This window comes from Hylobates moloch, unplaced genomic scaffold (assembly GCF_009828535.3).
Source record: "Hylobates moloch isolate HMO894 unplaced genomic scaffold, HMol_V3 SCAFFOLD_22, whole genome shotgun sequence".
NCBI lineage: Eukaryota > Metazoa > Chordata > Mammalia > Primates > Hylobatidae > Hylobates > Hylobates moloch.
Window position 1 is genome coordinate 2,070,247 of NW_026652297.1, and position 22,894 is coordinate 2,093,140.

Genomic DNA, 22,894 nt, shown 5'->3' on the forward strand with positions numbered 1-22,894 from the left:
TTTTTTTTTTTGGAGACAGTCTTACTCTGTTGCCCAGGCTGGAGTGCGGTTGTGCGATGTCGGCTCACTGCAACCTCCATCTCCTGGGTTCAAGTGTTCCTCCTGCCTCAGCCTCCCAAGTAGCTGGGATTACTGGCGCATGCCACCAAGCCTGGCTAGTTTTTATATTTTTAGTAGTGATGTTTCACCATGTTGGCCAGGCTGGTCTTGAATTCCTGACCTCAAGTGATCCACCTGCCTTGGCCCCCCAGAGTGCTGGGATTACAGGCGTGAGCCACTGTGCCCAGCCTGTACTCTTCTTAGATCCTTAGGAATTCCCCGCATACCCACGTATCCCTTGACTCCTTACTCTTGCCTTTCATCATTAACTTCATTCCTCTTTCTCTTTTTTGTATTCTTTTTTTTTTTTTTTTTTTTTTTTTTGAGACAGAATTTTTCATTCTTTGTTTCCCAGGCTGGAGTGCAATGGCGAGATCTCCGCTCACCGCAACCTCCACCTCCCGGCTTCAAGTGATTCTCCTGCCTCAGCCTCCCGAGTAGCTGGAATTACAGGCATGTGCCACCACGCCTGGCTAATTTTGTATTTTTAGTAGAGCTGGGGTTTCTCCATGTTGGTCAGGCTGGTCTCGAACGCCCGACCTCAGGTGATCCACCTGCCCTGGCCTCCCAAAGTGCTGGGATTACAAGTGTGAGCCACCGTGCCTGGCCTGTATTGTTTTTTAAAAAGCTAAGTCCGGGCCGGGCAAAGTGGCTCACACCTGTAATCCTAGCATTTTGGGAGGCCAAGGCGGGCAGATCACTTGGTCAGGAGTTCAAGACCAGTCTGACCAACATGGTGAAACCCCGTCTCTACTAAAAATACAAAAAGCCGGGCATGGTAGCGTTCACCTGTAATCCCAGTTACTTGGGAGGCTGAGGGATGAGAATCGCTTGAACCCGGGAGGTGGAGGTTGCGGTCAGCCAAGATCATGTCATTGCACTACAGCCTGGGCAACAGAGTGAGACTCCATTTCTTAAAAAAAAAAAAAAAAAAAGTTAAAAAAAGAGAGCTGGGCCGGGCGCGGTGGCTCACGCTTGTAATCCCAGCACTTTGGGAGGCCGAGGCGGGCGGATCACGAGGTCAGGAGATTGAGACCACGGTGAAACCCCGTCTCTACTAAAAATACAAAAAATTAGCCGGGCGTGGTGGCGGGCGCCTGTAGTCCCAGCTACTCGGAGAGGCTGAGGCAGGAGAATGGCGTGAACCCGGGAGGCGGAGCTTGCAGTGAGCCGAGATCGCGCCACTGCACTCCGGCCTGGGCGACAGAGCAAGACTCTGTCTCAAAAAAAAAAAAAAAAAAAGAGAGCTAAGTCCAAGTTACGGGAAGATCAGAATGAAAGTTAATATTTTAAAAAAGATGACTTTAATAGCGTTATTTTGTTGTCTTGTTTTCTCCAGTCCACACAGTTTTTATGTTCTATTTTTAATTTGTCATAAGCTGCCTGAGCTTTTTTAAAAAAAATCATTGGTGTATAAATTAGGAATAAGTATAATTTAACATTTATCAGGTGCCTATTGTGTGCCAGTGACATACAAGGTTTGTGCTACACTATGCATAGTAGGGAATACTGAAGTATATATGACATATTGCCTGTCTTCAAGAAGGTTATGGTATTTTAGTTTCAGAGACAGGATTTTTTCTCATGAAACAGAAGATAGTACAAGTATCAAAATATATGCTTTTGGGTAATCTAGAAAAATTTAATGTGTTAGCAAACTGATTAGGAAAAGATTCACAGACCAGATGGGACTTGGTAAATGGGTATGTAAAGAAGAGTAGGTAGGGCATTCCATTTGGAGTGCATAGCTTGGTCACAAGTGAGAAGGCAGGAATGCCTCTGTTCTGGGGGCAGGGACAGACTGGTTTAGCTAGAGGGGTATTTATTGCATAGTGGTGGGAAGTAAGTTTGATTAAACTGGTAAGGTGGTCTTGGATGCTGGTAAATTTAATTTGAACAGCAGCTTTTCATTCATTCATTTGTTCAACAGATTATTTCAAGTGTCTACAGTGTGGTAGGCAGGTTACAACACTGGAGATAAAAGAGCAAAGGAGACATAGGGTCTTTGTCTTTAAGAAGCTTAGAGAGGGTAGTAGGGAAGGCAAATGGAAGAGCCTGTTCAAAGGCCTCGGGGAGTAAACGGAAAAAAAAAATCAGGATTTCTGGACCCACTTAAACCTGCTTGCTGAGCTATGAACCAAATCCTGATTTTTAAATTTTAAATAAATCAAAGATCATTCTCAATTTGTTTTGAGGAAATTTCCCTTCTCTTTCCTCCTTTTTGATAGGTGCACTTCATAGTTTAGGGTGTACATAACTTTTTAAAGGAGGTACTGTAATTTGAATTTTATAAATCTTTTTTTTTTTTTGAGACAGCATCTCACTCTGTAGCCCAGGCTGGAGTGCAGTGGCACGATCTCAGCTCACTGCGACCTCTGCCTCCTCGAGTAGCTGGGATTACAGGCGCACACCACCACACCCAGCTAATTTTTGTGTTAGTAGAGACAGGGTTTCACCATGTTGGCCAGGCTGGTCTTGAACTACTGACCTCAAGTGATCTGCCCACCTTAGCCTCCCAAAGTGCTGGGATTACAGGCGTGAGCCACCGTGCCCGGCCTGAATTTTATAAAGCTTTTAATGTGCACTTCATGACAGGCTAGTACCAAGCTGAATTGTGATTCACCAACTGACCAAAACAGTGCCATGATTATTGATCTTCAACATCAAAATTGTTTCTGATCTATGGCCCAAAATGCCTTCTGACCCAATCCTAGCAAACTGCTCATAGCAGAATTGTACATAAAAATAGTATCTTTCAGCCGGGTGTGGTGGCTTACGCCTATAATCTTAGCACTTTGGGAGGCTGAGGCGGGTGAATCACTTGAGGTCAGGAGTTTGAGACCAGACTAGCCAACATGGTGAAACCCCATCTCTAGTTAAAATACAAACATTAGCCAGGTGTGGTGGCACATGCCTGTAGTCCCAGTTACTCAGGAAGCTGAGGCAGGAGAGTTGCTTGAACCTGGGAGGCGGAGGTTGCAGTGAGCCAAGATCGTGCTACTGCACTCCAGTCTGGGTGACAGAGGAAGACTGTCTCAAAAGTGAAAAGTAGGCTGGGCACAGTGGCTCACGCCTGTAATCCTAGCACTTTTGGAGGCCAAGGCAGGTGTGTCACCTGAGGTTACGAGTTTGAGACCAGCCTGGCCAACATGGTGAAACCCCGTCTCTACTACAAATACAAAAATTAACTGGGCATGGTGGCGCACACCTGTAATCCCAGCTACTCAGGAGGCTGAGGCAGGAGAATTGCTTGAACCCGGGAGGTGGAGACTGCAGTGAGCCAAGATTGCACCATTGCACTTCTGCCTGGGCAACAAGAATGTCTCAAAAAAAAAGTAATATCTTTTTTTTTTTTTTTTTTTTTTCCACATTTCTTACCTGCACACACAAAAAGTAATATATTAATCAGGTATATAAATGTTCTGCTTTGGGTCTGACTTAAACTAAGCTGAAGCAGTAATTTAATAAAAGGAGTATCCTAAAGAACAAACAAGCCAGCAAAATTAGGTCAGATGAAAATCTTTTTATTCTCAAAATTGTTTTTCAGTTTGGTAAATATTTTGAGTGTGTATGCGTACGGTATTTAGTTTGCAAACAGATATGTTTTTTTCTTTAAGCTAAAAAAAAACCCCACAAAAAAGTAGTATGTTCCAGACTAACCCAGCATATTATTTCTTAAAACTATTTGAATTGTAATTTTTTTTAATTGTTGATACTCGCATTGTTTAAGATAACTAGGTCATAATCTATTTTGCTGAAATTTGTGGTTTGCTAAAAACTAAAGTTTCCTTATGACTTGTTTCTCTGGAACAAATTGGTATCCTAATTTGTAAGTTTGATATTTGGTCAAATGATTAAAATTGTTTAAAAAGGACTATATATTGTTTCTATGCTTTTAGGTTAAATTCATAGGGGACAAGTGCCCTTACTACCTAAGAATCTGCTAGCTGTGTGTGAATTTGGCCCAGTTTCAGTTGTAAACTGGGTTAGTTTGACCAGCAGCAGATGTACACCTTGAGACCTTCTTCCTTGATGTTGGTGGAGAGTGATCCTTAGAGATAGATGGAGGTTAACTAGAAAATTGTAAGGCACTTTTGCAAATACATCGCAGAACAGCTTTGCAATAGCAGGAGATAAGAATGAATGCCAACAGGGTTATCTTCTTCCTTTGAGATGCTGCCTTGGAAGTGATGCTCTCTTTGCAGACATTTGAAGAGACTCCACATTCTGCTATCAGGGATGTTCCAAAAGCTAGTATGATCTTCTCTTCCTGTTTTTTTTTTCAGCTGGAATGTTTACATACCCTTCAGGACAGTGTTAAACAGCAAAAGCAAATTGGCTTTTTACTTTCAAATCAATATTTGTGTAATTATATAGCCAAATGGAATTGTAGGTCTAGACATCTGTAATATTAATCTACATCTACTGGAGCATATTACAGCAGTTACATTTGAATTTGCTGTTTAACATCTCTCTGGTGCAGCAATGCGTGACTGTAAAGGAAGCTGTTTTTGTTTTATAGCTGTAACTGTCCTGGTGCGTGACAGCTGCCCCAAAGGTATCCCCCTTTGATTACCTTCTGTTCAGGAGCTTTCAGTGTTAGTGTTACATCTGGAGCCAGGTGACTAATGAGTTACATATTCCATAGCAGATGCCACTGGCTAAGCCAAAAGTAAGTGGCCTATTGAAATAGGAATTGCCACCCACAAAGTTCTCATCAGAGTGACAAACATATCCAGGATCTGCTCCTAGTTATTTTCAGCTGGATTTGCCCATAGTTCAGCTGGTTCCTTAATTATGAATTTCAAATAAAGCTAACCGTAGGACTCATTTTTTAGAGCAGTTATACTCTGTTTGGTGCTTGAATTATTAAAGATTCCCCCTTTCCTCAGAATTTATCCAGTTGGCGAAGGACTTTGAGGATTTCCGTAAAAAGTGGCAGAGGACTGACCATGAGCTGGGGAAATACAAGGATCTTTTGATGAAAGCGGAGACTGAGCGAAGTGCTCTGGATGTTAAGCTGAAGCATGCACGTAATCAGGTGGATGTAGAGATCAAACGGAGACAGAGAGCTGAGGCTGACTGCGAAAAGCTGGTGTGTATTGTTTTCCATGCTAGAACAGTGATGATGCAGGAGGAGGAAAGCATTGTCTGACAGTTTCCACTTGCCAGATATACCTGGTTTCTTCTTCCACATTAAAGAACTGAACGTGCCCATGATTAGAGCTGAAATTGCAGACAAGGAATCTTGTTCTTCGTAATTTGAAATTTAAATGTTTTTGTCATTTAGACTTGAAACTATTACTTAGCAGACAGATTTCAAATGATAAAGAATTAGAGGAAAAGGGAGGGAGGGAGATCCTAACGTACTTGATCTGTCACAAGATATTGGCCATCCTTCATTGTTTATTTTAAGTGCTACTCGGAATATCCATCCTTATATGAGTAGCTGGTACTTTGTCATACCTACAGGCAAGACAACTGTGACTTTTCTTTTCATCACCGCTCTCTAATTCAGGGTAAAAGGCTAGATGTATTCAACCAGTTGAGCAATGTGACTGACACAGAACATTATCATTTTGATGTGCCAGGATGGGTCATAGTGCAAAGGAAAGCCTTTACTGGGAGGGACTAATCCATCTTGGTATACAGTGTTAGATGCCTCAGTAAATTCAAATTGTCTGGTTCCAGTGCATTATAGCTTTGTATCTATTTTAATGCATTTTGCTCCACTACTTAGAGAGGTGGGTGGCTGCTTTGATCAGTAGAAGCCAATATTTGTCCTGATAAAATGACACTAAAGTGTTTTTGCTATGTGAAATCTATTTTGGGACTCTCATTTTGGATTATTCTCCTCTTGGATTAGCAGGTTAATCCAAAAGTCTTGTAGCAGAAACTTCGCTGTTCTAGATGTAGTTCATTTTACCAGTCAGAAATCAGAGACACAATCTGGGTTTGATGTGAATTAATATGCTATTGGTGTAGCAGCCTTCCTGAAGGCCAATTTGCATAATGCTGTATTTTAACGTCTTCTGGTCTGCCTGTCCCATAAATTTGAGGTGAAGCTTTCTCCCCTGGCTAGTTATGATGTTTTACTCTGCTTTGGTCTGTAGGAACGACAGATTCAGCTGATTCGAGAGATGCTCATGTGTGACACATCTGGCAGCATTCAACTAAGTGAGGAGCAAAAATCAGCTCTGGCTTTTCTCAACAGAGGCCAACCATCCAGCAGCAATGCTGGGAACAAAAGGTGGAGGAACTGCATCTGTTGTTATCCGATCACAAAAAACACAGCTGTCAGATATTCTTGTTATCTGAATTCTTAAATATACTTCTTCTAGAATGTGTGCTGAAAAAAGCAGAAAAAGATTTTGCGGGGAAGAGTAGGTGGGGAATAAAGGCACAGGGATGTCCCTGTTTATTTTATTTTTAAATCTTTCCTAAGGATGTTGTTTCACCATGGATAAAATTTTGATGTCGGTGCTAAATTGCACATCAATAACTAATCCTGCGCATTGCTAAGAAACCCAAAGGTGAAAGTGGCAGTTCAGCAATACTTTCAGTGTTTACTCTCCAGAGAGCTCTTACAGCTCTTCTGGTTTAGAAAGGCCTCTGTGAGCCAAGACCAGACAATAATTTTAGTTCCACTGCACCACTGTTTAAAATAGTCTCAACCAGGCTTTGAATTTAACATCCCCAGTACAATATGTAGGGAAAGGTCAGCTATTTGTTTTGTTGCCTGGTTGTTTTATGGGGAATCTTTATAACTAAGAAGATGTACAGGCTTAATTTCTTAAAAAGTCACTGTTGGGTAATACTCTCGTTTGTAGAAACCAGCATAGTTGGGATCAAATTAAACTTCATTCCCTTGATTTTGTGAATTTTGAGTAGCGTGTAATACAAACTCAGTAGAGAATAGCACCCATAACCCTGACTAACTTTCAACTGCCCTTATAAGGTCTTTGCAGAAAAAGCAACTGTGTTGCACCTGTACTCATGCACACACACTCCTCCGTGGAAACCATACAAAGTAGCCTACCACAGGGTTTGAGATTGTAGTTGTCTCTATAGTGAAGATTTTGCTATGAAATTAACTGATGTTACCTGACCAGTAGGACTTGTTCTGAATGTTGGTGAATTTTACCTTCCACAGTCTACTATGTCTAACATTGTATTGTTTCACTGATCTAGACTATCAACCATTGATGAATCTGGTTCCATTTTATCAGATATCAGCTTTGACAAGACTGATGAATCACTGGTAATAAACATTTGATCTCTGAGAATTACCTACTTTTCTTACCTCTGCTTCCCCAGGAATATCTCTCCTGTCTTCTCTTCTGAACATCCTATATTACTGTTTTATTAGTTGATGTGCTACAGATTCTGAGCTAGCAATTTAAAATATAAATCCACATGAGCTATTAGAGACTGGCTTATGTATTAGTTTCTGAAGTGAGAATATAGAATTCAGAATTTGGCATAAGTTGAGTTCATTTAATAGATCTCTGTATGCCACATGTACTAATTGATTATATTTTGACTTATTAAAGCCCCAGCTAATAATAAAAATATTAGCAAGACTGTATGTCATCAGGGTTTATTTACTGCTCTTAAATAAACTTTACTGTGCCTTATTTCTGAATTAGTTTGGTTCTTGGGGAAAGCATAGTCATACTTCACAATTAGAAGGAAACCAAGGTCCTGGGATTTCAGCCAGAAAAGCGTGATTAGAGTTTGTAGGCACTATATAATGCTTTCATCAACAATGGTTAACATGTTAAACTATTTGTTGCCCTGCTTTTATGGGGCGGCACACTTCTTTTAACTTACAGTGATGCTTCTGCATAAAAGGTCATCTCCTGATACAGTCTTTGATACAGTTCATTGATTTGTGCATCTTTTCTGTTGCTAGCTGAAAACTAGCAAACAAAACAAATCAGGAAGTTTTTGGTGACTGGTTTTCTGGTATAGCAAAACAAGTGACAACTACTTGTTACATGGCTAGGAGTTTTCTGTTCAGATTCAGTGTTTGACCAGGGAAAATATGGCCATTTTATAGATAAAAATATTAGGCATCACATTTTTCAAATAGGGAATGATATAGTGGAGGTCTGGAATATATAATAAAACTAGATCATATTATCAGTTGATTTTTGAGCTAGACCTATGATACGATATTTGTTGTAACTGAAGCTGAATCAAACAACCAGTAACTAACTTTCTGGACCATGACTTGGGGAAGTTAAATTTATTTAGCTAAGCTATTATTTGCTGTATACCACTGTTTCTAGATACTGTTTTCAGGGGTGATCAGGAGTAAGAAAACTGCAGGTAACTACTAAAATAAATGCAAATAGTTAAAATAGGTGAATTGAAATGAAACCACAATAAAAGACAAATAGTTCTTCAGTGGTGAACACGTTTTAGGGCCTAAGTTCCTAAGCTGTAGAACTTTTTTTTTTTTTTTGAGACAGTATCACTCTGTCGCCCAGGCTGGAGTGCCATGGCGCAATCTCAGCTCACTGCAAGCTCCGCCTCCCGGGTTTATGCCATTCTCCTGCCTCAGCCTCCTGAGTAGCTAGGACTGCAGGCGCCCGCCACCACGCCTGGCTAATTTTTTTGTATTTTTTTAGTAGAGACGGGGTTTCACCGTTAGTCAGGATGGTCTCGATCTCCTGACCTCGTGATCCGCCCACGTTGGCCTCTCAAAGTGCTGGGATTACAGGCGTGAGCCACCGCGCCCGGCAACTGTAGAACTTGTGAAGTGGCAATATTATGCAGAGCATCTGATTAGACAGTGGCAATCCCTTGGGGGCAAGAATCACATCTAATACGATCAGTATAGTGCCTAACATTCTGTAAGTTCTAAAACTAATTACAAAAATAATCAGAAATAAAGGATCAGCCACTGGAAATACTCGTGGCAGAATTTGATTCTTTAACCTTTTCTTGCCTCTGTGGTATTGATTCCTGATTTTATTATAATAGCTTCAATTTTTGAAAGAAATTAACTTACCATAGCTCTATAGCTACAACACTTGAGACCTTCCCTTCTCTAACCCTCCCCGAATTGTACATTAGGTAGCCCGACTGAAGAAGCCTTTAAAGTTCTCTGTAAATTTATTTGCACAGGGTTTAGGGACGGCCTAACCAAAAAAAGAAATTAATACAGTGTAATTGTCAACAGGATTGGGACTCTTCTTTGGTGAAGACTTTCAAACTGAAGAAGAGAGAAAAGAGGGTGTGTATGGTTTGTTAGTCTTTCTTTTAAACAAAGTAGTAGTAGAGTTATTTTTGGTAATTTTGCCATGATACTGCATTCCTGACATGTTGCTCTAGCCATTGTTAAGCACATACTACAAATGAATTCATGCTGTGGGGACAATATTGATATTCTTTTTTTTTTTTTTTTTTTTTTTTGAGATGGAGTTTTGCTCTCGTTTCCCAGGCTGGAGTGCAATGGCGCGATCTCGGCTGACTGCAACCTCCGCCTCCCGGGTTCAAGCAATTCTCCTGCATTGGCCTCCCAAGCAGCTGGGATTACAGGTGCCTGCCACCACGCCCGGCTAATTTTTGTATTTTTAGTAGAAACGGGGTTTCACCATGTTGGCCAGGCTGGTCTCGAACTCCTGACCTCAGGTGATCCACCTGCCTCGGCCTCCCAAAGTGCTGGGATTACAGGCATGAGCCACTGCTCCCAACCAGTACTGGTACTCTTTGAAGTAGTAACTTAGGACAGGATCCTGTCCATTTCACTGTTTAGGCTGCATTTCAATTCATTCGTACAGTGGAAAAGGATAAACAAGTTTGTTTTGAATTGTCATATGAATTTTTACACAGAACTTTTGTGCTCTAATATAAGCTTCAGAAGAAATGTGTGTATAATGGGATATATAGAGATCTATCTGTGTATGCTTGTTTAGGGTACTTAATGTGTTTCCAAGACTTCATGTCCTTAGGATTACAGCTGTACTTTTTCTGGTGGTGTCATCTAAATTTCTCCACAGCTTGTTCATTTTTTCTAGGGCACTGAGAGCATTTTTGTACAACATATTCTTTTGAAACAGCTTATTCTTCATGTGGAAATAAGCAGAGACAGAGAGAGAGAGAGAGAGAACACATTGTTATTTACTGTAGCCCTAATCCCCAGGACCTGTATCCAAGTTGTCTGATGGAATAATTTTATCTTCTGTGCTTCAGATCTGCTTGGCACTAAAGTTACGGGTCTTTGTCTTCTTTCTAGCGCTCTAGTAGCCGACAGTTTGTTGATGGTCCCCCTGGACCTGTAAAGAAAACTCGTTCCATTGGCTCCACAGTAGACCAGGTAAGAATAGTCAGGCAAAGGTAACAGAGATTACTGGCCCCAAGCAGTAAAACTCCTCTGAGTCAGCATTGCAGCATTGTTTTGAGAGAGATGACGTTTGGTTAAAGTTTTTGTCTGTTTTTTGAGACAGTTTTGTTCTTGTTGCCCAGGCTGGAGTGCAATGGCACCATCTTGGCTCACTGTAACCTCTGCCTCTCAGGTTCAAGTGATTCTCTTGTCTCAGCCTCCCAAGTAGCTGGGATTACAGGCGCATGCCACCATGCCTGGCTAATTTTTGTATTTTTAGCAGAGACAGGGTTTCATCATGTTGGTCAGGCTGGTCTCGAACTCCTGACCAGGTGATCCGCCCGCCTCAGCCTCCCAAAGTGCTGGGATTACAGGCATGAGCCTCCGTGCCTGGCCTTTGGTTAAAGTTTTTCTATGCAGTAGGACCCTTATTCATATGAATGGAATTACTCTGATTAAGTAAACAACTGTCAGAGTGAGTCTTAGTTGCTTGAATATATACCCCCGTGACCTATGTTTATCTTCTTAAGTATGAGATTTCTTTATTTTTACTTTTTAAAGTAGAGGGGGAGTCTCTCCTTGCTGCCCAGGATGATCTCGAACTGCTGGGCTCAAATGATCTTCCCACCTTGGCCTCCCAAAATGCTGGGATTGCAGGCATGAGCCACTGCACCCAGCCAAACATGAGATTTCAACATAAGAATGTTTCAGGTTGGGCACGGTGGCTCACGCCTGTAATCCCTGCACTTTGGGAGGCCTAGGCGGGTGGATGATCACCTGAGGTCAGGAGTTCAAGACCAGCCTGGTCAACATGGCGAAATCCCATCTCTACTAAAAATACAAAAATCAGTCGGCCAGGCACAGTGGCTCACACCTGTAATCCTAGCACTTTGGGAGGCCGAGGCAGGTGGATCACGAGGCAGAGCAATTCCTTCTCAAAAAAAAAAAAAAACAAACAAACAACGGTGTGGTGGCAACTGTAATCCACTATTTAAGAGGCTGAGGCAGAGGAACCTTGCAGTGAGCTGAGATCGTGCCACTGTGCTCCAGCCTGGGCGGTCGAGTGAAAAACTCTGTCTCAAAAAAAAAAAAAAAAAAAAAAAATGTTTAAGACTGGGGTCTTAAGTCTTGACTAAGACTAAGGAATTTTTTGCCTGCTCCAAAATACCCTATAGTGGAGGGTAAGTTAGATTCTTTGTTTGTCTTTCCTCATTACTACTTTTGTTGCAGGGGAATGAATCCATAGTTGCAAAAACTACAGTGACTGTTCCCAATGATGGTGGGCCCATCGAAGCTGTGTCCACTATTGAGACTGTGCCATATTGGACCAGGAGCCGAAGGAAAACAGGTCCATTGAATTTGTGACTAAACTGGCCTGTGTAAAACAACTAGTAAAATTTTGGAGAGTTGGTTTCTTAGAACCCTCCTGAGGCAGGGATTGGATGTATTGGGTAGTGTCTTACTGCTGCATACCGAGAACCAGAGAACTGCTTGTGTCATGCTTTACCTTTGAATTGCTAGCCCACTTGCATAACTTTAGTTTTTCTTGAAACTATTTTTTTACATAGCCGTTAGTACTCACTTTCGGCTATGATAACAGATTACTGTTTATCTCCCAGTTAAAATTGGAGCTAAAATTTAGAAGGAGCAAAATACTTAAGACACAAAGCTTAAAAGTTGCTTGTTTTCTAGGTACTTTACAACCTTGGAACAGTGACTCCACCCTGAACAGCAGGCAGCTGGAGCCAAGAACTGAGACAGACAGCGTGGGCACGCCGCAGAGTAATGGAGGGATGCGCCTGCATGACTTTGTTTCTAAGACGGTAAATCTGTGATTGCTGTTTGTGTTTTAATTTTTTAATTGTGAAAGTAATAAATACCAGGAATAAAGTTAAATACTTTAGTGTTATAAAGTTAAATGTCAAATTTCCTTCCTCATTCCAATTTTACTCTCCAGAAGTAACTATTGGTTACAGAGGTAAGTTTCTTTCCATTCTGTGAGTAATACTAAATTAGAGACCAACTTTTCTGAAGTAATTGTTAGTCGATCCCCCCCTTGGCCTCCAAAGTTTGGTTACAGGTTAACCACCCCCAATTTTTTTTATTTTTTTTTTTTTTTTTTTTTTTTGAGACAGAGTTTGTGTAGTGGTGTGATCATAGCTCACTGTAGCCTTAACCTCCCAGTCTCAAGCAATCCTCCTGCCTCAGCCTCCTGAGTAGTAGGGATACAGATGTGTGCCACCACGCCCGGCTAATTTTTAAATTGTTTGTAGAGACTTGGTCTTGCTATGTTGCCCAGGCTGGTCCCGAACTCCTGGGCTCAAGTGCTCCCCCTGCCTTAGCTCCCAAAGTCCTGGGATTACAGGCATGAGCTACCGTGCCTGGCCCATTGTTAGTACTTTTTAGTGACACATGTTTACATTTATTCTTGAATATATCACCTAAGATTTTCAAAATGTTTTGCTTTTGTACCATTTTATTTCCTTATAAAAATCCAAGCAAATTAACTGAGGCTCAGAGAAGTTAATTGACATTTTTGAGCCACATGATAGTAAGTGACAGATTTCACATCCAGGTTTTTTTTTCTTTTTTTTTTTTTTGAGATGGATTCTCACTCTGTTGCCCAGGCTGGAGTGCAGTGGTGCGATTTCGGCTCACTGCAACCTCTGCCTCCGGGGTTCAAGCGATCCTCCTGCCTCAGCCTCCCGAGTAGCTGGGATTACAGGTACCCACCACCATGCCCGGCCAGTTTTTGTACTTTTAGTAGAGATGGGGCTTCACCATGTTGGTCAGGCTGGTCTCAAACTACTGACCTCAGGTGATCCTCCCGCCTCAGCCTCCCAAAGTGCTGGGATTAGAAGCATGAGCCACCATGCCCTGCCAACATCCAAGTTTTCTGCTCTTTGTAAACAAGTTCTTTCCACTATCGCACACTGCTGCCTTCCAGTGGGATGACCTTAAACAAGTTACTTAAACTCTCTTTGCTTCTGTTTCCTCATCTTAAAATGAAGAAAACAAAACCTATCTTACGGGATTACTGTGAGAATTACATATGTAAACATGTCTAAAGGGCTTAGAAAATTTTTTGGCACGTACTAAGTGCTCAATAAATGTTAGTTGATTATGGCTGGGCACAGTGGCTCATGCCCGTAATCCCAGCACTTAGGGAGACTGAGGCAGGCAGATCACCTGAGGTCAGTAGTTTGAGACCAGCCTGGCCAACATGGTGAAGCCCCATCTCTACTAAAAGTACAAAAATTGGCCGGGCATGGTGATGGGCACCTGTAATCCCAGCTACTCGGGAGGCTGAGGCAGGAGGATCTCTTGAACCCGGGAGGTGGAGGTTGCAGTGGGCCAACCTCTACCACGCCATTGCACTCCAGCCTGGGCAACAAGAGTGAAACTCTGTCTCAAAAACAGACAAAAAAGGCCAGGCCCAGTGGCTCACACCTGTAATCCCAGCACCTTGGGAGGCCGAGGTGGGTGAATCACAAGGTCTGGAGTTGGAGACCAACCTGGCCAACATGGTGAAACCCTGTCTTTACTAAAAATACGAAAAATTAGCTGGGCGTAGTGGTGGGCACCTGTAATCCCAGTTACTCAGGAGGCTGAGGCAGAAGAATCGCTTGAACCTGGGAGGCAGTGGTTGCAGTGAGCTGAAATCACACCACTGCACTCCAGCCCGGGTGACAGAGTGAGATTCGGTCTCAAAAAAAAAAAAAAAAAAAAGTTAGTTGATTATGTGATAATTTTATAATTCATATCACTCTATTCCTTCTGCCCTGTTTTATCCCAGGTTATTAAACCTGAATCCTGTGTTCCATGTGGAAAGCGGATAAAATTTGGCAAATTATCTCTGAAGTGTCGAGATTGTCGTGTGGTCTCTCATCCAGAATGTCGGGACCGCTGTCCCCTTCCCTGCATTCCTACCCTGATAGGAACACCTGTCAAGATTGGAGAGGTATGACTTATGCAAGCCGTCATTGTTTTATGGCCTCTTTATTCGCCTTTCAAAGACTTAGTGTCAGTTTTTGTTCTAAAATTAATCATCTCAAATATATTTCTTTCCACAAATAATGAATAGAATTGTAAGATATTTACTTGTAGAAGAGTCCTGTTTGGGTTTGTCTGTCTTAATACCTTTCTAAACCAAACTTCTTTCCCCGCCCCTTTTTCCTTCTTGCTCTTCCCTGCTTCTCCTTTCCTCTTCTTCCTTCCTCCCCTTCATCCCATTTTGGAAAATTTCAGACATGTATAAAACTAGAGAAATTAGTATAACTAACTAACCCCTGGTTCTTATCACTTAACTTCCATGATTACTAACTTGTGTCCATTTTTTTTTTTTTTTTTTTTTTTTTTTTTTTTTTTTTTGGCTCTATTGCTTAGGCTGGAGTGCACTGGCATGATCTTAGCTCACTGCAACCTCCGCCCCCACTGGGCTCAAGCGATTTTCTTGCCTCAGCCTCCCAAGTTCCTGAAATTACAGGCAGGTACCACCACCATGCCCAGCTAATTTTTTTTGGTTGTATTTTTTAGTAGAGATGGGGTTTCATCATATTGGCCAGGGTGATCTCAAGCTCCTGACCTCAAGTGATCCGCCCACCTCAGCCTCTCAAAGTGCTGAGACTACAGGCATGAGCCACCGCGCCTGGCCATCTCCATTCTTTTTTTAATGTCTCTTTTTTTTTGAGGCAGAGTTTCCCTGTCGTCCAGGCTGGAGTGCAGTGTTGCAACTTTGGCTCACTGCAGCCTCTGTCTCCTGGGCTCAAGTGATTCTCATGCCTCAGCCTCCCAAGTTGCTGGGACTACAGCCATGTGCCACCATGTTCAACTAATTTTTTTGTATTTTTAGTAGAGACGGGGTTTTGCCATGTTGGCCAGCCTGGTCTTGAACTCCTGACCTCAAGTGATCCGCCTGCCTCGGCCTCCTAAAGTGTTGGGATTCTAGGTGTGAGCCACGGCACCCATCCTTTATGTCTGTTCTTGATTTATCAATACTGTTGTTGCCTCCTCCTGACTCTGTCCAATGAATTACTTGGAAGCAAATCTCAGCTATCATATAATTTTATCTGTGATAAAATTATCTTTTATTCTTGCTCTTATGTTAGACATACTTCATAATAGGGTATCAAGATTAAGTTGCTTATTTCCAAATATTTCACCAGTTTAATCCAAACTGATTAAAAAGCAACATTAGCAAGAATCAAAATGACTATCTTCCTACCTACTCGTCAGCAAATCAAACGTTATTTTCCCCTCTGATCTGACAAGTTCTTATCCATATGCCTGTACGGTTTGGTTTGTTTTGTTTTGTTTTGTTTTGTTTTGTTTTGTTTTGTTTTGTTTTGTTTTTGAGAGGGAGTTTTGTTCTTGTTGCCCAGGCTGGAGTGCAATGGTGCGATCTCGTCTCACCACAACCTCCACCTCCTGGGTTCAAGTGATTCTCCTGCCTCAGCCTCCCTCGTAGCTGGGATTACGGGCATGCGCCACCACACCTGGCTAATTTTGTATTTTTAGTAGAGACAGGGTTTCTCCATGTTAGGCAGGTCTCGAACTCCTGACCTCAGGTGATCCACCCACCTCGGCCGCCTACAGGGCTGGGATTACAGGCGTGAGCCACCGCGCCTGGCCGCCTGTACATTTTTTTTGCACATGTTCTGTACTCTAATATAGAACCATGGAGTTCTCCCCTATAGGTAGGTTTGTGTCATAATCAACTGCGATAAGATGTGTTAAATAATTTTTTTTACTGAGAGTAATGAAAGTATACACAATTTTTTTCTCTTATTCCAGCTTTCTTCTGTTAGAAAAAAAAATCTGTTTAGAGTAATAAATTATTTTATATTAAAGGCTATACCTGTAACCTCATTATTGCTTGTTTTCTGCTGTCCTTGAGTGGATGAGAAGAAGGTAGTTATAGCCTGTGGTCTTATTCCTTGTTCACATGACAGTGTGGTATATATGAAAAAGAAAAAAAAGTGTGGTATATATGACAATAAATCAGTCCTGGTGTGGAGGTAGGAAAAATAATTGAGAGTCTCTGTTTTAATATATACTTCGGGAATAGGAATGTAAAAGTAGACATGATGTCCCAGTCTGAGAATAAGATTGGAGGTGGTTCTTCACATGTGGTCTTCATCTGTTGGTCTACATGGTGTAAATAATAATTTAAAGCTCTTTTTTTCCAGGGAATGCTGGCAGACTTTGTGTCCCAGACTTCTCCAATGATCCCCTCTATTGTTGTGCATTGTGTAAATGAGATTGAGCAAAGAGGTCTGACTGAGGTAAGAGTCAACTGTAGGAGATGGTGAATTTGTTATTTGTGTTAATTAGGAGGTTTTTAAATAAAAATGTCATCTTGATAATAGACAGGCCTGTATAGGATCTCCGGCTGTGACCGCACAGTAAAAGAGCTGAAAGAGAAATTCCTCAGAGTGAAAACTGTACCCCTCCTCAGCAAAGTGGATGATATCCATGCTATCTGTAGCCTTCTAAAAGACTTTCTTCGAAACCTCAAAGAACCTCTTCTGACCTTTCGCCTAAACAAAGCCTTTATGGAAGCAGCAGGTAAGGGCAGATGTAATACTTGAATATGAATCCCTCCACAGCAGTAGTTTTTCTTACTCTTTTTATTTTTTTATTTATTTTTTATTTTTTAGACAGAGTCTCACTCTGTCGCCCAGGCTGAAGTCAGTGGTGCGATCTCAGCTCACTGCAACCTCCGTCTCCCAGGTTCAAGCGATTCTTCTGCTTCAGCTTCCTGAGTAGCTGGGATTACAGGTGTGTGCCACCACGCCCGGCTAATTTTTTGTATTTTTAGTAGAGATGGGGTTTCATCGTGGTCTCGATCTCCTGACCTCGTGATCCGCCCACCTCGGCCTCTCAAAGTGCTGCGATTACAGGCGTGAGCCACCGTGCCCAGCCTCTTTTTTTTTTTTTTTTTTAAGACGGAGTCTTTCTCTGTCGCCCAGGCTGGAGTGCAGTGGCGCTATCGGCTCACTGCAACCTCCGCCTCCTGGGTTCAAGTGATTCTCCTGCCTCAGCCTCCTGAGTAGCTGAGATTACAGGTGTGCACCACCACCACACCCAGCTAATTTTTTGTATTTTTAGTAGAAACGGTGTTACACCATGTTAGCTAGGCTGGTCTCAAACTCCTGACCTCAGGTGATCCACCCACCTCATCCTCCCAAAGTGCTGGGATTACAGGCATGAGCCACCACGCCTGGCCACCTTACTCTTTTTATTAGCTCCTGCCTAGTACAGTGCCTGAAACATAGTAGGTGCTCAAGTAGTGTGATGGATGAGTAACTGCATGCGTGCCACCCTTGCCTGTCCTCTTCCTTTCTCATTACGTTATTGTGTACAGTGCTCTTCCTTTCCTTCCTTCCTCTCCAGTTAGGCTGGAGCTTTTTCAATTCTTAGAATATACCAACTTTACTCCCTACCTTAAGGCCTTCACATGTGTTGTCTCAACCTGAATGCTCTTACATCAGATACTGTATGGTTTGCTCCTTTATTTCTTTCATTTCTCTTCATATACCTTGTCCCCAGAAACACCTTTCCTGACAACCTTGTCTAGATTAACGGCTCTCATTTCTTTCTAGCTTCTTGCCTGCCTTGTTTTCTTCATTTATGTATCACTCTACCTGATAGGTATTTGCTTTTTGACTGACTCCACCAATAGAATGTAGGTTCCATAAGGTAAGGGCTTTGTTTACTTCTGCTTTATCCTCAGCACTTGTACCTGGCACATCGTAGGCCCTTAAATATGTCTTATGAATGAATACCTTCTTGGTAATTGTAGTCACTGCAATTGTATGCCTGTCTTCCTAGCACATCCGTTGCCAACTGCTTTCTCTAACTGCAAAGGCCGATTTTTTAAAAGTTCTGACTTCTAATATTGAGCTGTTGGCCAGTATCCTGCTTGTTAATGAAACTAGAGTCTGATGTAGTCATGAACTAATCAGGAGTTTCAGAAGCTTACTGTATAGATGAGACTTTGTGGTCGATAACTTGGAAGCCCGCTGTCAAGGGAAAGAAGTCTAGGTCTCTTGGTGCTTTCTTTTCAATTACAGAAATCACAGATGAGGACAACAGCATAGCTGCCATGTACCAAGCTGTTGGTGAACTGCCCCAGGCCAACAGGGACACATTAGCTTTCCTCATGATTCACTTGCTGAGGTGAGTACAGCAGAAACTTGTTCTGGGAGTTAGGGAATTTTTTTCCAAGGGGAAGATCATGTGGGTTGAGTGTTTGGGAGTATGAGGGATGAATTGTTTTCTATAGAATTTATATTTTGGTCTGCATTTAAGCAAGGAGCAAGACTTCTAATTTAATAATTCTTTTGCTTAGAGTGGCTCAGAGTCCACATACTAAAATGGATGTTGCCAATCTGGCTAAAGTCTTTGGCCCTACAATAGTGGCCCATGCTGTGCCCAATCCAGACCCAGTGACAATGTTACAGGACATCAAGCGTCAACCCAAGGTAGGCAGGTGCGTGTGTGTGTGTGTGAACTTGTGTAATGTGATAACATGAAAGAAAGTTGGGAAGCCCTGAGCTTTGGAAGTTTGCTGACAGATTTGCTGGCTTTTAGGTGGTTGAGCGCCTGCTTTCCTTGCCCCTGGAGTATTGGAGTCAGTTCATGATGGTGGAGCAAGAGAACATTGACCCCCTACACGTCATTGAAAACTCAAATGCCTTTTCAACACCACAGACACCAGATATTAAAGGTAAGGCCCAAGATGTGCTTCTTCAGGGACTTGACTTCTGCTTTAGTTTTAGTCATGTGACCTCTTCCTGCCTTTGCTAGAGCTGTTTGAAAATTCTAACATTAAAGGAAAATTTGTATAATTCTACCATCGTAACTTTTTTTCGCTTTTCCATGTTCTCCTTTCTTTATCCATATGGATATATGTTTTTTAAATATAGATATAATAGGCTGGGCGTGGTGGCTCACACCTGTAGTCCCAGCACTTTGGGAGGGAGGCTGAAGCGGACGGATCACAAGGTCAGGGGATTGAGACCATCCTGGCCAACATGGTGAAACCCCATCTCTACTAAAAATACAAAAATTAGCTGGGTGTGGTGGCACATGCCTGTAATCCCAGCTACCGGGGCGGCTGAGGCACAAGAATTGTTGGAACCCAGGAGGTGGAATTTGCAGTGAGCTGAGATCCCACCACTGTACTCCAGCCTGGTGACAGAGTGAGACTCTGTCTAAAAAAAAAAAAAGAAAGATATAATAATAATAATAGTTTAAATATAATTCATTCTTATTTCACTTAGCATGTTGTGAGAACTTTTTCTCATATATAATCTTATTTATCATTTACTTAAATGTTCTAGTAGGTATTAACATTATTTTTCAATTTTTCATAATTAGAAGTAATGCTATAGTCAATATAGCATTTATCTTAATGATAAATTCCCAAGAGTGGGAATCACTGAATTAAATGGCTTGAACATTTTATGTATCTTGATATGTTTTACCAACTTGATTTCTTAAATTTCTTATAGGCTTTTGCCAATTTATATTGCTAACCAACAATTTTATATGAATAGGCTGGTTTCACTCCAGTCTCACTGGCATTGGAGACCCATTCTTTCATTGTTGCAAGTTCCTTCTAAGGGAGCATATTGCTTCTTCTAGTATAGCTAAAAGTCAGATGTTTAGATGTTAGATTTGTGAAGTGTGGAGTTAGAGAATGGCCTAAATCAGGAAGTGTCAGCTATTCATTGAGTTCAAAAGATACACTAGTGTGTTACAGAATGATGACAAAAATGATCTCTAGGACTTTGCTAGATGTCTAACCTTAGCTCTTAAGTTCTTCAGAGGATAATCAGCTTAAAACCAGCCATCTAAAAAGATGCCTTCTTTTTTCCCACCTCTCTTAAAAATATGTCTGAACTTTGAAGTGAGTTTACTGGGACCTGTGACCACTCCTGAACATCAGCTTCTCAAGACTCCTTCATCTAGTTCCCTGTCACAGAGAGTCCGTTCCACCCTCACCAAGAACACTCCCAGGTATGCAGAATTGGCCTTCCTAGGACATAAAAAACAACTGCTTTCTTAGACTTCTTATTATATTGAAGCTTATTGAAAGAAAATTTGCATTCGATTTTAGCTAGCAACTAGACTTTAAAAGGGAATGTGGGGCTATAAGGATTCCTTCTTTAAAAAGGTTGTGAAAGTCTTTACTATTTCCCCTCTCTCGTTGTAGGTGACTAAGAGTACTTAAGCAACTTGCAAAATAGTTGTCTAGGGTTTCCTACTTATAATGGGTTATATCAAGTAATATTATAGTTGTTTATTCAACCATTTTTTATAGAATACTTTTCCATTTCATTCTCTTTTTATTGTAGATTTGGGAGCAAAAGCAAGTCTGCCACTAACCTAGGACGACAAGGCAACTTTTTTGCTTCTCCAATGCTCAAGTGAAGTCACATCTGCCTGTTACTTCCCAGCATTGACTGACTATAAGAAAGGACACATCTGTACTCTGCTCTGCAGCCTCCTGTACTCGTTACTACTTTTAGCATTCTCCAGGCTTTTACTCAAGTTTAATTGTGCATGAGGGTTTTATTAAAACTATATATATCTCCCCTTCCTTCTCCTCAAGTCACATAATATCAGCACTTTGTGCTGGTCATTGTTGGGAGCTTTTAGATGAGACCTCTTTCCAGGGGTAGAAGGGTTAGTATGGAATTGGTTGTGATTATTTTTGGGGAAGGGGGTTATTGTTCCTTTGGCTTAAAGCCAAATGCTGCTCATAGAATGAACGATCTTTCTCTAGTTTCATTTAAACTGATTTCCATGAGACAATGACAGAAACCCTACCTATCTGATAAGATTAGCTTGTCTCAGGGTGGGAAGTGGGAGGGCGGGGCAAAGAAAGGATTAGACCAGAGGATTTAGGATGCCTGCTTCTAAGAACCAGAAGTTCTCATTCCCCATTATGAACTGAGCCATAATATGGAGCTTTCATAAAAATGGGATGCATTGAGGACAGAACTAGTGATGGGAGTATGCATAGCTTTAATTTGATGATTAGGTCTTTAATAATGTTGAGTGGCACAACCGTGTAAATGTGAAAGTACAACTTGTATTTATCTCTGATGTGCCGCTGGCTGAACTTTGGGTTCATTTGGGGTCAAAGCCAGTTTTTCTTTTATTGAATTCATTCTGATGCTTGACCCCCATACCCCCAACCTTGTCCAGTGGAGCCCAACTTCTAAAGGTCCATATATCGTCCTTTGGCATCCCAACTAACAATAAAGAATAGGCTATACGGGAAGATTGTCAATATTTTATGTGGTAAGAAAAGCCACAGTCATTTTTTCTTTGCACTTTGGATGCTGAAATTTTCCCATGGAACATAGCCACATCTAGATAGATGTGAGCTTTTTCTTCTGTTAAAATTATTCTTAATGTCTGTAAAAATGATTTTCTTCTGTAGAATGTTTGACTTCATATTGACCCTTATCTGTAAAACACCTATTTGGGATAATATTTGGAAAAAAAGTAAATAGCTTTTTCAAAATGAACATGAGGCTGGTTTTCTTGTCTTGCAAGGTAATTTTCAATGCCTTTTAGAAAATCATTTCTGGGGCTGCGCGTGGTGGCCTCTAATCCCAGCACTTTGGGAGGCCAAAATGGGTGGATCACCTGAGGTCAAGAGTTTGAGATATGGCCAAACTCCGTCTCTACAAAAAATACAAAATTAACTGGGCGTGTTGGCGCACGCCTGTGGTCCCAGCTACTTGGGAAGCTGAAGTGGGAAAATTGAGCCTGGGAGGCAGAGGTTGCAGTGAGCTGAGATCATGCCACTACACTCCAGCCTGGGTGACAGAGTGTGAGACCCTGTCACACACACAAAAAAGGAAAAAATTACTTCCTTCAAAGTGTCTTGACTCTGTTGTTCATCCCCATTTCCCACTCTCTGGACCCACCCCAGGCTTACCACCACTGGGAGTTTGTTTCTTCATTTCTCATCCAGTCTCTCTTTGTCCAAACTGGAGTCGTAGAGTTGTCCTATTCCTGTTGTCTTGTTTAAAGAAACCAGTCATGAGTTGCATAATGACGGGGATACATTCTGAGAGGTGCTTCATTAGGTGATTTCATTGTTGTGTGAACCTGAGTGTCCTTAAACCTGGATGGCGCGGCCTACTACACACCTAGGCTATATGGTATAGCCTATTGCTCTTAGGCTACAAAACTGTACGTCATGTGACTTCTGAATACTGTAGGCAGTTGTAACGCATGGTAAGTATTTGTGTATCTAAACATAGAAAGGGTACAGTAAAACTATGGTTATTATCATCTTACGTGACTACCGTTGTATATGGGATCCATTATTGATCAAAACGTTATGTAGTGTGTGACTGTACTTAAAAAATAAAACAACAACAACAACTTTTTAAACAAGTCTTTAGGGACCAGAATGGTGCAGATAAAAAAAAA

The 22,894-nt window shown here is 41.6% G+C and overlaps 1 protein-coding gene across 6 annotated transcripts in view; it reads left to right on the forward strand.

Moving 5' to 3' along the window:
- The window catches only part of RACGAP1 (Rac GTPase activating protein 1), a 34,906-nt gene extending 12,928 nt beyond the window's left edge, over positions 1-21,978 (forward strand). For all 6 annotated transcript variants that reach the window (XM_032143677.2, XM_032143678.2, XM_032143676.2 and 3 more), the window contains 15 exons: positions 4,992-5,194; positions 6,213-6,349; positions 7,291-7,360; positions 9,290-9,343; positions 10,346-10,426; positions 11,663-11,780; positions 12,125-12,255; positions 14,229-14,393; positions 16,621-16,716; positions 16,801-16,999; positions 18,508-18,613; positions 18,786-18,918; positions 19,028-19,163; positions 20,350-20,458; positions 20,797-21,978. In XM_032143677.2, the coding sequence (XP_031999568.1) occupies positions 4,992-5,194; positions 6,213-6,349; positions 7,291-7,360; positions 9,290-9,343; positions 10,346-10,426; positions 11,663-11,780; positions 12,125-12,255; positions 14,229-14,393; positions 16,621-16,716; positions 16,801-16,999; positions 18,508-18,613; positions 18,786-18,918; positions 19,028-19,163; positions 20,350-20,458; positions 20,797-20,872 (1,814 nt within the window). In that variant the 3' untranslated portion in view covers positions 20,873-21,978. The remainder of the gene's footprint in view (positions 1-4,991; positions 5,195-6,212; positions 6,350-7,290; positions 7,361-9,289; positions 9,344-10,345; positions 10,427-11,662; positions 11,781-12,124; positions 12,256-14,228; positions 14,394-16,620; positions 16,717-16,800; positions 17,000-18,507; positions 18,614-18,785; positions 18,919-19,027; positions 19,164-20,349; positions 20,459-20,796) is intronic.
- The last annotated feature ends 916 nt before the right edge of the window (positions 21,979-22,894 follow it).